Source organism: Schistocerca piceifrons, chromosome 3 (assembly GCF_021461385.2).
Source record: "Schistocerca piceifrons isolate TAMUIC-IGC-003096 chromosome 3, iqSchPice1.1, whole genome shotgun sequence".
NCBI classification, from domain to species: Eukaryota; Metazoa; Arthropoda; class Insecta; order Orthoptera; family Acrididae; genus Schistocerca; species Schistocerca piceifrons.
Window position 1 is genome coordinate 243,872,299 of NC_060140.1, and position 16,582 is coordinate 243,888,880.

At 38.8% G+C, this 16,582-nt stretch overlaps 1 protein-coding gene across 1 annotated transcript in view; it reads right to left on the reverse strand.

Annotated features, from left to right (window-relative positions):
- LOC124789868 (U3 small nucleolar RNA-associated protein 4 homolog) overlaps positions 1 to 16,582 on the reverse strand; it is an 80,227-nt gene that overhangs the window by 16,647 nt on the left and 46,998 nt on the right. The window contains exon 10 of the mRNA XM_047257380.1: positions 2,179 to 2,365. Within this exon, the coding sequence (XP_047113336.1) occupies positions 2,179 to 2,365 (187 nt within the window). The remainder of the gene's footprint in view (positions 1 to 2,178; positions 2,366 to 16,582) is intronic.

Sequence of the window (16,582 nt, forward strand, 5' to 3'; positions counted from 1 at the left end):
AACCCAAGAATGTTTTTTTTTTTTTTTTTTTTTTTTTTTTTTTTTTTTTTTTTTTTTTTTAAAAAAAATACATGCTCTAACGGTCGTGTGCCTTAGTTACCTTCGAGACTGGACATGGTGAGTTGATGTTAGTCAAAAATACGAGGGTTGGAACTTAAATAGTGGCAACTATTTATTCACAACCGATACAAAAGAGTTACATGTTTGCACCTGTTACTGTCCTTCAAAGTAGTCACCAGTGTTGTGTAGAACCCACTGCCAGTGGCATGGAAGGTGTAGTATACCATTAGCAGAGCCTGTTCAGATGTTGACGCGAATGGAGCAGTCTAAAGTTATGGTGATTCTCCTGTACGACTGTGATTGTGTTATCCTAACGCATTACGTTCATCAACAGCAGACCATCAGCGTACATTTTTGGAGCATCACCTGCAACCAGCTTTGCAAAAGAAGAGGTGACACTTTCTGCGCAAACCACCCATCAGTTTTCGACAACAATGTGCGGGCGCATACAGCACAAGTTGTGGCTGCTCTGTTCGGTCGATGGGACTGGGAAGTACTGTACTCCCATGACTTAAGTCCTTGTGACTGATTTGATTCCGAAGATGAAGGAACCACTTCATGGCATTCGCTTCAGAACTGTTCCACAGATTCGACAGGCAGTAGACCGCTCCATTCGTGCTAACGGTATACTATGCCTTCCACATCGCTGGCAATGGGTTCTACACAGTACTTATGACTACTTGAAAGGGCAGTAATAGGTGCAAACATGTAAATCTTTTGTATTGGTTGTGAATAAACAGTTGCCACTATTTAAGTTCCATATCTTTAAGGCGACGAAGACACCACAATCAATGCCTCACTGAATTTGAATGAAGTCCTGTGATAGGGCTATGAGTAGCTGGATGTTGCTCCTGTGATACTGCAGAAAGACAGTAGGAATGTAGTCACTGTGAATAATGGCTAGCATGAGAATGTATGGTTGCAAGACGACCAGGCTCCAGATGGTCACATGGCACTACCTAGAGGGAAGTCTATTGTGTTCAGCATACAGCTTTGGTGCATCATACTGCATCTGCAGCAGCAATCTGTGCAGCAGTTTGCACCACAGTTACATGACGAACGGTTACAAATTGGTCATCTCAAGAACAGCTCTGAGCCAGACGCCCGGCAGTGCGCACTCCACTGACCCCAACCCAATGCCACTTATGATTTCAGCAGTGTCAAGTGAGAGCTCACTGAGGGAGGGGGAGGGGGGAAGCAAGGGGGAGACCTGTTGTGATTTCTGACGAAAGCTGATTCTGCCTTGGCACCAGTGATGGCCATGTGTCAGAAGGAGGTCAGCTGAGGGCCTGCAACCAACCAGTCTGCATGCTAACACACTGGACCTAGACCTGGAGTTATGGGCTGAGGTGCGATTTCGTATGACAGCAGGAGCACTCTCATGGTTATCCCACACCACAGTCGACTACAAATTTACGTATGTCAATCTGGTGATTCGATTTGTTGTGCTGCCATTCACGAACAGCATTCCACAGGGTGTTTTCCAACAGGATAACACTCATCCACATACTACTTTTGTAACCCAACATGTTCTACAGAGTGTCAACATGTTGCCTCAGCCTGCTCAGGCACCAGATATATCTCCAACTTAACACATATGGGACATCATCGGACAACAACTCCAACATCATTCACGAACAGCATTAAAAAGGGTCCCTAAATTGACCAACCAAGTGCAACAGTCATGGAACTCCATCCTATAAACTGACACTCAGCATGTGTGCAACACAATGCACATACATTTGCATGCTTGCTGTCTACATTTTGGTGGTTACATCAGTTATTAATGTACCAGAATTTCATATTTGCAATGGCTTCTCTCACACTTACATTAACCTGTGATCTTCCGATGTTAATCACTTAAATATGGTATCTAGATAAATGTAGTCCTGAAATTTCATTATTTTATATCAATTATTTGTATTGTGATTGTTTTTCCATCAGTATATTTCATAAATTTAACACCATGTTCACACGTTACATGCTGAAAGAGAAGTATAACTTTAAGAAGGAAATTACCAGTATACTGAAAGGTGCACTGTAAATTTCAGCAAATGCACAAAACTAATTGGTACATATAATTACTTATGCTTTTGATGAAATATTCTGATTACTTACGTTTTTCATGAATTGGTCTGAGACAGTATACCAAACATGGTTGATCAGACAATTGGAGAACAACTATTGCTCCCTGAAAAGTTGCTATTATAAGTCTTGTACTATCATGACTGAATAGGAGATGATGAGCTGGTTCACACTCATCTGGCAAATGTTTCACTTTTTGTAAGCTTATGTCTTCATCTTTCTGCAAAAACAAAACAAGTTTCAAGTTACACAACTGCTTTACGCACTTTAATATTTCCCAACTGATTGCAAAAATAATTACTTTGTTACAAAATGTATTATTGCAAATACTGAGTAAAATCTTGCTCACAAGTAACTCCCTTGGTAAATATACTGTAGCTACTAGATGTTAACAATGTTTATACGATAACTAACGCACTTCATTTATGAAAACACTGGACAGTCATTTTTGAATAATCATTGGAAGCTAGTGATTAATGTAAACTCAATATGTTTTACTTTAAAATGAATGTTTTACTCTAAAGCAGAGTGTGTAATTATTTTGAAATTTCTTGGCAGGTTACTGCCACTGCATGCCACCAGAGTGAAACCTGAAAGCTTTACTCCTATGGGAAACACAAGGTTCTGGGTACAGCTTCCAGTCTGGCACACACTTTTAATCTACTAGGAAGTTTCAAAGCACACACATTCTGCTGCAGAGAAAACAATTCAGTCTCAAAACGGCCACTGACCAACACTCCGGATGCCTTCCTTCAAGGGTGCTAATCTGACAAGTTTTGAAGGAGAGTCTCTGTGAAGACTTCATATAGAAGAGAGGTCTGGTACAGCTGAAGTTCTGAATGTGGACTGCGAGTCATATATGGTTGGCTCAATCAGTAATGGCATTCTTATGAAAGGGACAACAAGATCATTGGAGACGGTATTGTAATTCAGCTTGTTCAACAACATAGTTTTTGTTAAACACAAATAATGTACAAATAAATCACAGAAAGTAAAAGTTCCTGACTCTTCTGGGCATACAGAACTCTGGAAGTTGCTGAATAACTCACATGATACTGCACAGTACTGTTTATAGCTTTGCCTAAGAAGTACTCCAACACAAACTGCCATCCCACGTATCTATAATCTGCTGGTTCTTTCACTGAAAACACAACTGTAGGATGAGTGGTGTGTGAGCAGAGTACAGCATTAGGCAGACAGGCAAATCTGTGTGCTAGGCAAATGTCACCAGTAGGTAACAAAAAAGTCTAAATTACAGTCCAGGACACAGCCATGTAATGCAAGGTTTTCATCAGTCGATACCCAAGAGAGCTTGCTGTTAACATTGACTACTTGACAAATGAAACTGTAATGGTCCACAGCAGCACTTAAATCTGCCGCAAGTGTTTTGTCATGTGACCTGGCACCAGCAGATGTATCCTTCTGCACCTAGCAAGCTTCCTGAACATAATGCATAACTGTATCAGTTGATCCATTGAAACATCTGGTGGGATTACAAGAGGCTGCATAATATACAAGCAGTATTAAGATACATAACACTACAGTTCAGCTTCTGAACTTGCCTTCAGTGTTAAATCAGTTCATGAGTACACAATATAAAGAACATTACAGAAGGCACCTCCTTGAATACACCAACCACGTGTTATTACTATCACTGAGATTTATACTGCCTAGCACTAACAAAGGACACAATGTTTCTGTCTTTCTTTTCCCAAGCATTTATCCCCCCTACTTTGGAATCCAATCTTTAAGATACGGCAAAATTTATCTTGTTACTTAACTTTTTAATGGGATGCCCTTCTTGTTGCCACAGTCATGAAGGTAACATAAGGCAGGGAAGTTAGTGTGAATTCTGTCTGTGAATCGTGTAAACTTTGTTCTGAGTGTCACTGCATTTTAAATGTTTGTATATTGTATTCACTGATGTGGAATTTTGGGACCAGCCCTGCATTTGCCTAAATCAGCATGCAAAACAGCCTAAAAACTGCACTGAGGCTGACCGCCATACCAGCCCACAGTCACTGATTGGCCAAGCAGATTCCATCTGGGTTCGGCTCCCATCCCTGTCTCACAAGTTAGTGCACTGCATATTATGCTTTATGAATTAGTCACTAACAATGGACAGTATCAGAATATTTCTTCAATACATTCTCCCATCATGAGGGAATGAGACAGGCAAGATGTAATGCTACTTACATCAGCACAATTTTTGGATAGTTTATTCCACTTAGTTATCACAAATCGTCTCTGGTTACCCAAAATTTAGGCTGATATCAGATTTATTCGTAAGAAGGAATTTAGTTTTCAGTCACAATATTGGAGTAATATACTGGGGCAGATCTTCAGTAGTCACTCTGAAAGTACTGAGGTGAGAATGACGGTGACAACACTGATCAGAACCTGTAAATAACACATTCAATTCTGCAACTGGCTACACTGTAATGGTATTAAAGAGTTCAGTACGCTGTGTATTTGCATAGAGGAAGAGAATGTATGGATGTTGTATCAGAATTACACCAGTTTGGAGATACTAGCTAGTACAACTATGGATACCTGCTCTCAATGATGTAGAAAAACTTTGTGAATACTAAATCTTATCTCAGATCACAATTATATGACATTATAGCTTTGTCAGGAAGGGCACTAATGGTATTCTAGGGGAATATGGTACTTCACAGTGACAGCTAGTTAGTTCTGGTATTCTGAGAGGTTGGAGACGAGACAATTCTAAACTTTTGTACAAGCAAGTCATCAATAATTTGTTACTTTTAAAATACTACATAATTCTGAAATCAACATGCCACCTATATATTACACTCACATTCACACTGCTTATACAACTAAACCATCATCACGTCTCATCATTTATTAAGCCCAAAATGCATTGCATGAATCAAAAGAAACAAACTTCAGGGTACGAATAAGAATAATTCTGATTAATTTTTTAATGTTTCTGGTGTGATAACACATAGCAAATTGAACACTAAAACCTTCTTTAAACACGAGCTTTTTGTTACATGTGTGTCCAGTTTAGTGACAAGTGTATAATTATAATCTGCAGAATACTGGAAAATCCTTAGTGGAATAACACCCCCTCCCACATACACACCCACCAACAGCTAAACTCTCTTCAGATCCTGAAGACAAACTGATCAATAGGTTTGATTGGTTCTCTCAGATGGAATACTTTCATGAAGTAACAAGGTGCCAACATATTATTTTTGTGTCTTTTCACCCATCCCATGCTTCCAATATAACAGAGCTGTGGTCTCTTCTTGTATTTTTTAGCATAAATTGCTGATTTTGTGAAACATGACTTGATACCATAGTTGGTAACGTTTCAGATTATAATTCAAAGATTTTTTGCATTTAATGTGAGTATATGTAGTGTGCAAGAGAAATACAACTTAGGATGCATATTAAACAATGTATGCCTCCACACAATTTGTCTGATGGACTGAATCTCTGATTACATAAATCCAAAGTGCTATACCACCTGCAGAACCACGCCTAATAAAACACTGTTGTTTTCAAGTCAAACAAGATGTTGATGACTGCCTCTATTTACCAGTTTTGTGCAGTATATTGAATTTCTATATATTTTATAATAGGAAGTATGACTGCACATATCAATGTCTTTTTTGTCAAACACTTTATGACAGTTTACTTTCCAGCTTATTTGAGAGTATTCAGCAAAAACACAAACTACTAAAGAAAGCAATAACTTGCTCAGATTTTACGAAAACTGTGAATACACCTAGTTATTAGGCTGCCGTTTCCTGCAATGACTAAGGAAAAATATGGAAATTAATACGGTAGATATCAAACAATTTCAAAGTTGCATGCTGCACTGCAAAGCCATGTAACAATATCTGCCCAAATGTTGCACTCCCATGATGAAGTGGTAATACTGAATGTCAAAATAAAGTTATGATTGTTCTAGTAAGAAGTTTTTTAAATTTTTACTTGCTGGGTATCTTTCTTATACGTATCTCTTATCACTACACATTTCATTTATTTGGTTGCCTAACCATCATCAATTGACTATCAGTTTATAGTTTTATTCATTACTGTGTTTGCATTCCCACTGTATATTCTTTTCATTGTCTCTGGGGTTGTGTCATTATTTCAATATTGCTGCACTGTGTGGTGCATGCATTGGGGCATAGTGGTCGGCACTGATTGCTGGCATGCTGCAGGCCACCAGTTCAAACCCTGTCAGTAGCAATTATTTGTCATCTACAATTTATCATTTCTGGAAAGATCTTGAAATATCTTACGTTTATAACATCTATATACACGAATATTTCAGTTTGCATGTATAGGAGCACTCTCCAGCCAAGAGTTCAGTTCAGTTCAGTTCTGCTCTGTTCTGGCTGTACATAGGTGTTCATAATAAATGTGCTTTTGATGCTAAGTGTTGTACTTCATTGATGACGTTGCTTTCAGATTTGGACTTGATTCGGGTTACGGTGTAACACTATCTGGTGAAGATGCTGGTACTCCAAAACATTCACATCACTGTGGCTGCAATTAGGCAAAAAAAAAGCTGTCACCTGTATGGACAGGAACCAGAATACAATCAGCACATTGTTTTCACAGTCTGTATATTCAGGAGACCAATGGATCCCAGAAAAGAGTTTACCAGCTGCACGTCTAGCAAGCATCACTGTTTTCCGGAGACACTGGTCAGGACCCCACGAAATGTCTGAGAAGATTCAACCAAGTTGCCAAATACAACAGGTAGGATGACATGACATGTTTGGCAAATGAGTTCTTTTACAAGGATGGCACAGCCCAGCAGTGGTTCGCAAACAACAGAGAGAGACTCATTAACTGGGATAAATTCCTAGCTGAACTGATGTAGACGAACTAAATATTTGGTCATGATGCCTTTGGTGTGCCACCTTGATGTGCTTACTATGCGTATTGTAGCATACTGGTGGAACACAATAACTTTTTTTTCCCCCCCGAGGACATTTGAAGAACAGCTACGCTATCTGACAACAGTGTTCAGAGTGCAAACCTTTGCCTAAATTAAAAAACCAACTCTTTGCCACTGAAGAAATAAAATTACCTCCATGGCATCTGGTACCAGTCCCACAAACAGCAGCACCTACCCTCCAAACTGGAATCAACATCTTGCAGAAGTTCCTAAAGTCGACAAATGCAAATCAATGGATAATAATCTGCACTGTCTCGTCTACTATGCAGACTTAAGAGCTGTGCTGGCTGAAGAAGCTCAAGAAATTGCAAAGTTCCTTGTAAAAGACAATAATCTGACGCACAGAGTGCCCCATGTGATGATATCTGATCATGGAATAGTTTTCCAGTTGACTCTAGTATCATAGGCAATTTCACATTGCGGCATCAACCACAGTATGACAACTGCCTATCATCCACAGATGAATAATAAGACATCAGTAGATATGCTCTCAATGTACATTGATGTCAAACAGAGAGATGGGGGTGGGGGATTTGTTTGGGGAAGGAGACCAGACATCGAGGTCATCGGTCTCATCGGATTGGGGAAGGAAGTCGGCCGTGCCCTTTCAAAGGATCCATCCCGCTATTTTGCCTGGAGCGATTTAGGGAAATCACGGAAAACCTAAATCAGGATGGCCGTATGCAGGATTGAACCGTCATCTTCCGGAATGCGAGTCCAGTGTCTAACCACTGCGCCACCTCGCTCGGTAGAGAGATTGGGATACAACACTGAGCATTCTGACATTAGTCTACAACACAGTGAAGCAAGACACCACCGACTTCACAATGCTCTTTTTTGTTCCACAGTCAAGAGGCCAAAACAACAGAGGATACATTGTTCCAGTTTAGGGTACATTGTTCCAGTTTCAACCACATGATACTTAGGATGGCTATGTGAAACAACTCACCACCACGACTGTAGAAGAAAGGCAATTTCCTTGCTTACAGACCCTGGGCACTAAGGACAAAGGTTGAAAGTGCTGTAACAGTAAGCATTAGCTAGTGAGATACAGTACGGGAAACTTGGTACAGCTCTTTATGCATGTGTGGATAGAGGGACTATCAGAAAAGTTACAAAAATGCTACTTTGCACCACACTATAGCCTTTATTGCTTGGCATACTTCACATATGAAGTCTAAGATTATAATTCTTCACCAAGAGACAAAAGTGCAGAGATGTTATCCATGTCCTCTGTATGAAGCCCTGCTACAGTCTAGAGGTGTAGATCAGTAATGTGAGGTTCAAGGGAACCAAAAATCCACTCAATGACTGTGAAGCTTTGATGGGAGGGGTTACTGTTGAGGTTCATCATAGTGGAACAACACAACCAGAATGCAAGGCTATGCCAGTGATACCAAATGGAGGGCCAGTGACAAGATCCAGCCCAAGGGTGCTGTAGTCAGCTTCAGTGAGAACTTCTGAAACAATGAGTCATTGTTTCTACAGGAGACGGAACAAAGATGTGAGCTGTGGTGGATGTAATGTGGTGTACTGGTTAGTGTTGCTGGCTGGTGTGCTGTGGGTTGTCAGTTAAAACCCGAGCACCAGTAATTATTTGTTATTTATTGTTCCTGAATTTACTGCCCTCCAGGATAGTTCTTGCACTCAAATTATTCTCGGGACCGAGAGCTGACTGAAACCTGAAGCGGAAGCTCCGAGATATTTAGTGAGTCATGGAACATACATTGGAAAGACAGTTTAGAGGCCACAGAAGGGGGAATGTTCATTGCAGTTGACAAAAATATTCTCTCTATTGAAGTCGAACTTGAGTGTGACAATGAAGTTATCTCTGGTTGCTTATAATAGGCTAGGTGAAACCAAGTTAATTGTTGTATGTTTTTACCAGCCACCTGATTCTTCTGTGACAGTTCTACAGTTATTCAAAGAATGTCTATGGTCAGTAGTGCGTAAATACCAGATCATGCAATATTAGTTGGAGGCAACTTTAAGCTGCAGAGTAAAGACTGCGATGTTTATAGACTCATTACAGGGGGGTACAGACAAAAAAAATCATGCGAAGTACTTTTGTACATGTTTTATGAAAACATGTCTTGAGCAGCTAGTTCAGCAGAACACACACAACAGAAATATCTTAGATCTTATCGACGAAGACAGTACAGACATGGGGATTGGCCATCATGATTTCATTGTAGCAACTATGGTTACTGAAGTTAAAAAATCAGTCAAAAAGGCTAGGAGAGTATTTCTGCTAGAAAGAGCACATAATCAGTTGTTAGCATCTCACTTAGACAGTGATATCACTTAGTTCCAGTAAGATGGCCGTAGAGGAACTATGGGAAAAGTTATTGTGCCCAGAATGAGATTAACACTCTGCAGCGAAGTGTGCGCTGATGTGAAACTTTCTGGCAGATTAAACCTGTGTGCCGGACCAAGACTCAAACTCGGGACCTTTGCCTTTCGTGGGCAAGTGCTCTACCATCTGAGCTACCCAAGCATGACTCACGACCCATCCCCACAGCTTCAATTCTGCCAGTACCTCGTCTCCTACCTTCCAAACTTCACAGAAGTTCTTCCGTGAACCTTGCAGAACTAGCACTCCTGGAAGAAAGGATATTGCAGAGACACGGCTTAGCCACAGCTGAGGGGATGTTTCCAGAATGAGATTTTCACTCTGCAGCGGAGTGTGCGCTGATATGAAACTTCCTGGCAGATTAAAACTGTGTGCTGGACCGAGACTCGAACTCGGGACCTTTGCCTTTCGCACGCCTTTTGCCTGCAAAAGGCAAAGGTCCCGAGTTCGAGTATCAGTCTGGCACAAAGTTTTAATCTGCCAGGAAGTTTCAAAGTTATTGTGGTCTAGAGAATTATGTGCCTAGTAAGTGGATTAGGTACAGAAAAGACCCACCATGATTTAATAATGACAGTCAGAAACCGCTAAGGAAGCAGAGGCTGTTGCACCCTCAGTTCAAAAGAGAACGGACAAATAACAAAAGGTAAAATTTAGTAAAGATTTGTGAATCTGTGAAAAGATCTATTCGCAAAGCATGCAACTACTACTGATGTCATACCTTAACTAAAGTTCTGGCAGAGAACCCGAGAAAATTCTGGTCCTATGTAAAATCGCTAAGAGGGTCTAGGGCTTCCATCCAGCGACTTGTCGATCAGTCTGGTGTGGCAGTTGAAGATCGCAAAACGAGCTGAAGTTTTAAATTTCACGTTCAAGAAATCGTTCACACAAGAGAATCGTACAAACATACTGTCGTTTGACCATCAGACAGACTCCCATATGGGTGACATAGTGATAAGCATCTCTAGTGTAGAGAGACAATAGAAGGAGTTGAAAACAAGTGAAGTATCAGGTCTGGACAGAATCCCCATTGTGTTTTTCAGAGAGCCCTCTATGGCATTGGCAGCTTACTTAGTTCACATTTATCATGAATCTCTTCCCCAGCACAACGTCCCAAATGTCTGGAAAAAAGTGCAGGTGATTTCTTTGTATAAGAAGGGCAAAAGAAAAGATTTGCAAAATTGCAGACCAATAACCCTAATATCGGTTTGATCCAGAAGCCTGTAACATATTCTCAGTTCAAATATAATAAATTTTCTTGAGACTGAGAGTCTTATGTCCACGAATCAGCAAGGTTTAAGAAAGCATCATTCATGCGAAACTCAGCCTGCTCTTTTCTCACATTATATACTGTGAACTATGGTTAAAGGTCGCACAGAGAGATTCCATTCTTCTCAATTTCTGGGAAGTGTTTGACATGGTGCCGCATTGCAGGCTGTTAAGGAAGGTACGACCATATGAAATAAGTTCAGAGACAGGATATAGTTAGGAGTGCTCCAGGGAAGTGTGATACTGTGATAGGACTGTTGTTATGGTAGGTTCGAACAATGCAAAAGTGTTGCGGAGATGCTTTGGGAACTCAAATGGGAATCCCTGGTGGGAATGAGACATTCTTTTTGAAGACTGAGAAAATTTAAGAGGTCCAGCATTTGAAGCTGACTGCGGAACAATTCTATCGCCTCCAACGAACATTGCATGCAAGGACCATAAATATAAGATACAAGAAATAAGGGCTCATACCGAGGCATACAGGCAATAATTTTTCCCTTGTTCTATTTGTTAGTTGAACATGAAAGGAAAGGACTAGTAGTGGTGGAGCATACCCTACACCACATACTGTAATGTGGATTGCGGATTATAGATGTAGATGTATATGTAGATGTATTTATCATTTCTGCGAGGTTCTTGAAATTTCTTATGTTTTTGATGTTCATACATTCTCTAATACTCAATGTTTGTATGAATAGCTGCACACACTGCCCAGGAGTTCAGTTTACTCTGGCTGTATGTTGGTGCTCACAATAAAGGTGCTTTCAGCGCTGAGCGTGTTACACTGATGACCCTGCTTTCAAATGTGGACTTGAGCCTGGTTATGATGTGAAAATATTCTGAATTTTTAATTCCACATGAATAACTTAATTTCTGCTATTTTGTCAACTCATTAAACTGTATCTCTTTTTTCCTTAGAACCAAGCTTTCACTACCATACAGCAAAGCTAGCTATACCATTATGGAATTTTAGCAGCATTTCTTTATGTATAACAAAAACAGTGAGTCTAGATGGTTTCAAACAAACATGGCCATCTTGAGACCACTAACGATGAAATCAACAAAATTGACCAAGTATGATACAGATAAGCAACATGCAAACTAACATCCAGCAACACAGTTCTAGATAAAATACATATACACCCTTGGTGACATGTGAAGCCAGGACCTGGAGCTGCTGTTAGTTCTGCAAGGTACCAGTCAACAATTGATGACTAGCATGTAGATGCTAGAGGTTATAAGAGAAAAGCTCATCCTCAGTTCCAGAAGATTGGTAGGGTACAAATTACCGAATAACATGTGTAGAATAGAAAGAGACCTCACACTGTATATGCAGGCATCATAGAATATTGATTATAATCCACAAAAATATTTAAAATACTTAAAAGGAGATTAAAAACTTCAAAAGTCAACAATAGTGGTTAGAATTTAAAGCAACTGTCCTCTGTGTGCACTAGATACAACTCTCACATTGTGTACAACTTTCCACAGAATGTAACACAGGTGATACAAACAACCAAACAAAGATACATACATTAGGGTGCCAACCAGTTGCCACAGGGATGCTTGCTCATTATTCATGCTGTCCCAGCGGTAACATACCTTGCAGGCCAGCCAGCAGGATGAAGCACGGTCCACCTTATGCTCAGCATTATGTAAAGTTTACGAAATACCTCCACACACTTAAAAGACAGTCAATTGATTACAAATCATGAATGAAATTTAAAAATATTTTTTAAATTAAAAATTAAAACCCTGGTTTTTTTTTTTTACAAGAAGGATAAAAATGCCGCTCTGGCTGTAGAAAGTTTTTTATTAAAACCACGACCAGTTTCACGCCAATTTAGGCACACTCTCAGGGGATACAAATTTTGTCAACAACAACAAATAATGGAAAATCAAGGATGGAATAATGACAATACTATTAAAAGGATCAATTGCTACTTACCATACAATGGAAATGTTGAGTTGCAGACAGGAACAACTAAAGATTGTTAAACAAGTAAGCTTTGGGGCAAACTCAACATTTTCACTTCATGGTGAGTAACAATGTATCTTTTTCATAATTTTGTCTACAACATTATTTTATGCTGTCTGAAGCCTCTCCCGATCCTTCATATCACTGATAAATTAAAGCTAGCCTTATGGCTGTGCCCACATCAAATCTAGCTGATAATATGGGACATTTCTTTCTATTAATTTGCAAGCACTTCTGGCAGCTTTTCATTTATCAAAGACACGAAGGACAGGGAAAGGCCTCAGAACAACATACAACAATGTTGTAAACAAAAATCACCTGAGGACGCACCTAATCTGGCGTGAAACCAGTCATGGTTTTAATAAAAAAACTTTCTACTGCCAGAGCTGTGTTTCTTGTCTTCTTAGAAATTCTTATAAAAACATGGTCATTTGGCTGTGGTTGTCTGCAATCCAAAATAATACTACAAAATCAGAGCTCCTGGTAGTCCCACAGTTTATTAGGCAAGTAGCATTAAAAGTACATCAGAACTAAGCACTAGGAAACTGAGAGGCCACTGCAAGGACTGAAAACATAACATTAATATTTGTTATTAATAAGCAGTTATGTAGTAGTAGCTATATTTGAAAAATAATAATAAAATCATGTAAAAAGTACCTTTTAGTAAAAAGATACTATGATGTGCATATAAATATTTAGGTACAACTATATTGCAGTAAGTCTTCAATTGCAATAACATACAAAACTGTGCATCAGGAATAAAAGAGTTAAAACAGAAGAGCAGTAAGCACACATTGTAATAAATCATCAAAAAAATCACTAATATGTTTTCCTTTGAAGTCAATCTACTCATTCTACAAGCTTTGGAGCCAGATTTTATGGTGACTATAAAGCTATATTTTACTATGAGGTGTTTTATATGAGTTTTTATTTTTATTTTTAAAATATAGATGCTAATGCATATGTTTCTGTTTAAAACCAGGTATTAATGTTATGTTTTTACACCTTAAAGTGACCCTCATCTTCCTCCCTTTACTTTTCATGTGAGTTTTGAATGCTTGCAAATGAATCTAACTAACAGTGTCACTAATGGCAAGTAATGATTTTATTTTAAACTTGGAAAGATATTTTTAATTTTCTTTAACAATTTTTAATTAACTGCCTGACTGTAAGCGCATATAGATGTTTTGAAATTAAACCTCGTACAATGCGGAGCAGGAGGCAGACCATACTTCATTCTACTGACTGGCCTGTGAGATGCATACTTACAGCAACCATTGGCATCATACTGTATCTTTTCAAGACAGTTTGTATAGCTTATGTTACACTCTGTGACATGATGTACACAATGTAACAGTTCTACCTAATGCACTCAGAGATTCTAACCACTACCATTGCCTTTTAGGTTTTTAATTTTAATTCTTTTCTGTAGTACAAATGTTATCTCATTATTTTTTCTCTCACTAGTTTAATCTACCAATCACATTTGAAATGGTGGGTGGAGCTTCCTCCTTTCACCCCTAGCATCTACATGCTAGTCAGCAGCTGACTGGTACCTTGTGGTACATACAGCAGCTTTATGTACCAACTCCACACATCACCAAGGGTATACACATATTTTATCTTGTAACTACGTCACTGTACGTTAGTTTGTATGTTGATTAACTAAATCATACTAGCCCCATTTTGTTAATATCAGAGTTACTGGTCTGAAGGTGGTCATGTTTTCATCTCTTAGAATCGAGTGTACTATTGGTGATTCGCATCTTCCCAACATGATATTTCGATGTCGTAACTAATCATGTTCATCAGGAAACACCTGGTGAAGATGCCAAGTTACAATTGTGAAATATTGTGTTAGGAAGATGCGGCCCACCAGCAGTACAACCTGTTCTATGTGATGACAATGAATTGTCATGACAGTCCAAGAAATTATACTGTCATGTTTGTTTGAACGTGATTAGCAGAACAAATAAATATTAACTATGGTCCAGACTCACTGTTCTTGTCATACTGCTTTACAAGACTGCTGTTATTCCAATATAAATCCAAAAATTTCTTTGTGTACGTATCTTCCCAATATTCTACAGAAATACCAAATTTATCTGACAAAAAGATTATCCTAAATATAAGATGATGTCCCCTTTTTCTAGAAGAGGCTTCTTGAAAAATTTTTATTTTTTAATATATTCTGACTAATCAAATTTATGAACAGTTTTATTGATACAAAATATCTCCCTTAATAAGTTAACATTATATCTATTCTCAACTTATGACATTTACTGGTTGTCTACATTTTGATAATTAAAGGACAAATGAAATAAACAACAAGAAATTGTTTACCTTAATTTTTATTTTCACTTTTATTTTGCTTATTATCTTTGTGGTATAAATATTTTTAATCACCACCACCACCACCACCACCACCACCACCACCACTGGTATCACTATCTTCATTTGTAAGTATAATGGCATTTCTTCCTTTGTGACACTCCTCCCTTAATCAGTCACCGAGCCAGGTGGCGCAGTGGTTAGCACACTGGACTCGCATTCGGGTGGATTACAGTTCAAACCCACGTCCAGCCATCCTGACTTAGGTTTTCCGTCACACACACATGAACGATGGAAATCATGACACATTTGGAAATAAGCGGCCAAATATTTTCAACAACCAAAATTATAAATGCCATTGCTGCCTGAGAGCTGTGCTGTAAGGTTCCTGCCTAATCACAATTTGTGAAGGCATAGCTTTCTTTTTCACAATGCTGTTTATATATTAATCTGAGGCATTAACTTGATTTGTTTGACAACATTGTCCGTAGTGGTTATATACCGTATTTACTCGAATCTAAGCCGCGCTTTTTTTCCGGTTTTTGAAATCCAAAAAACCGCCTGCGGCTTAGAATCGAGTGCAATGTAAGCGGAAGTTCTGTAAAATGTTGGTAGGTGCCGCCACAAGTAACTTTTGCCATCGAATATATGTTGCGCTACACAGGCATGCTTTGCAGGCACAAAGATAAATACTGGCACCAAAACCTCTGCGCCAGTAAATAAATTACAAAAAAAAAAAAGAAGAAGGTGGAAGACAAGCTTTTTTTCTCCGCCCCGAGTTTCGACCACTGCAGTTTCATATACTATCCAATGAAGTAAATACAAATTCCGTATTGTTCATCTTCGAATGTAGCAGCCTTTCAATGTACTACAAAAATCCGACTGGCAAGACTGTTTGGGATGTTTGTCAATATGGCCAACTCTACGTTCTGAAATTTTTCCTACCTGTGACAAGAGATGATTGCTAATAGGAACTTTCATGAATTGTGAATCACATGCAGTATTCTCTTCATCATAAGAATAATACGAATATAAACATTTTGCCATGTATTCTTTCATGTTTGCTACTACTTCATTTAAATCCTGTCTGCCTAATAAACTACGAAACTAGAGTGAGACAACAGCAATCGCGGAAGAATATACATATCATGCTATGTTTATATTAGTATTATTCCTACGCCGATTAGAGATACAGTCAGAAATGAAGCACGACAACTGACTAGATTTTTAAATCTAAGATGACTCTAATTTCTGTGCAAAAGGTAATGTACTAAAGAGGCATCTGCAAAGATATTCAAACGGAGAAAAATTTTCACTAAACTCTCCTTCATAACATCTTCTATCACACGCAGTCTATTATTTGGTTCTTGTTGATCATTATCAAAGAAAGCAGCAGTGTAAGTAACAACACATTGCAGTCTCTTGCCATTGTTTCGCTAATGAGATGATTTGATTGATTTATTTATTTTTATTTATTTATTTATTTATTTTTTTTTTTAAATTGGAAGCGGCGGTAGCGCGTACAAAAGCAAGCCATGCCGCGAGCGGCGACAGGTCGTAAACA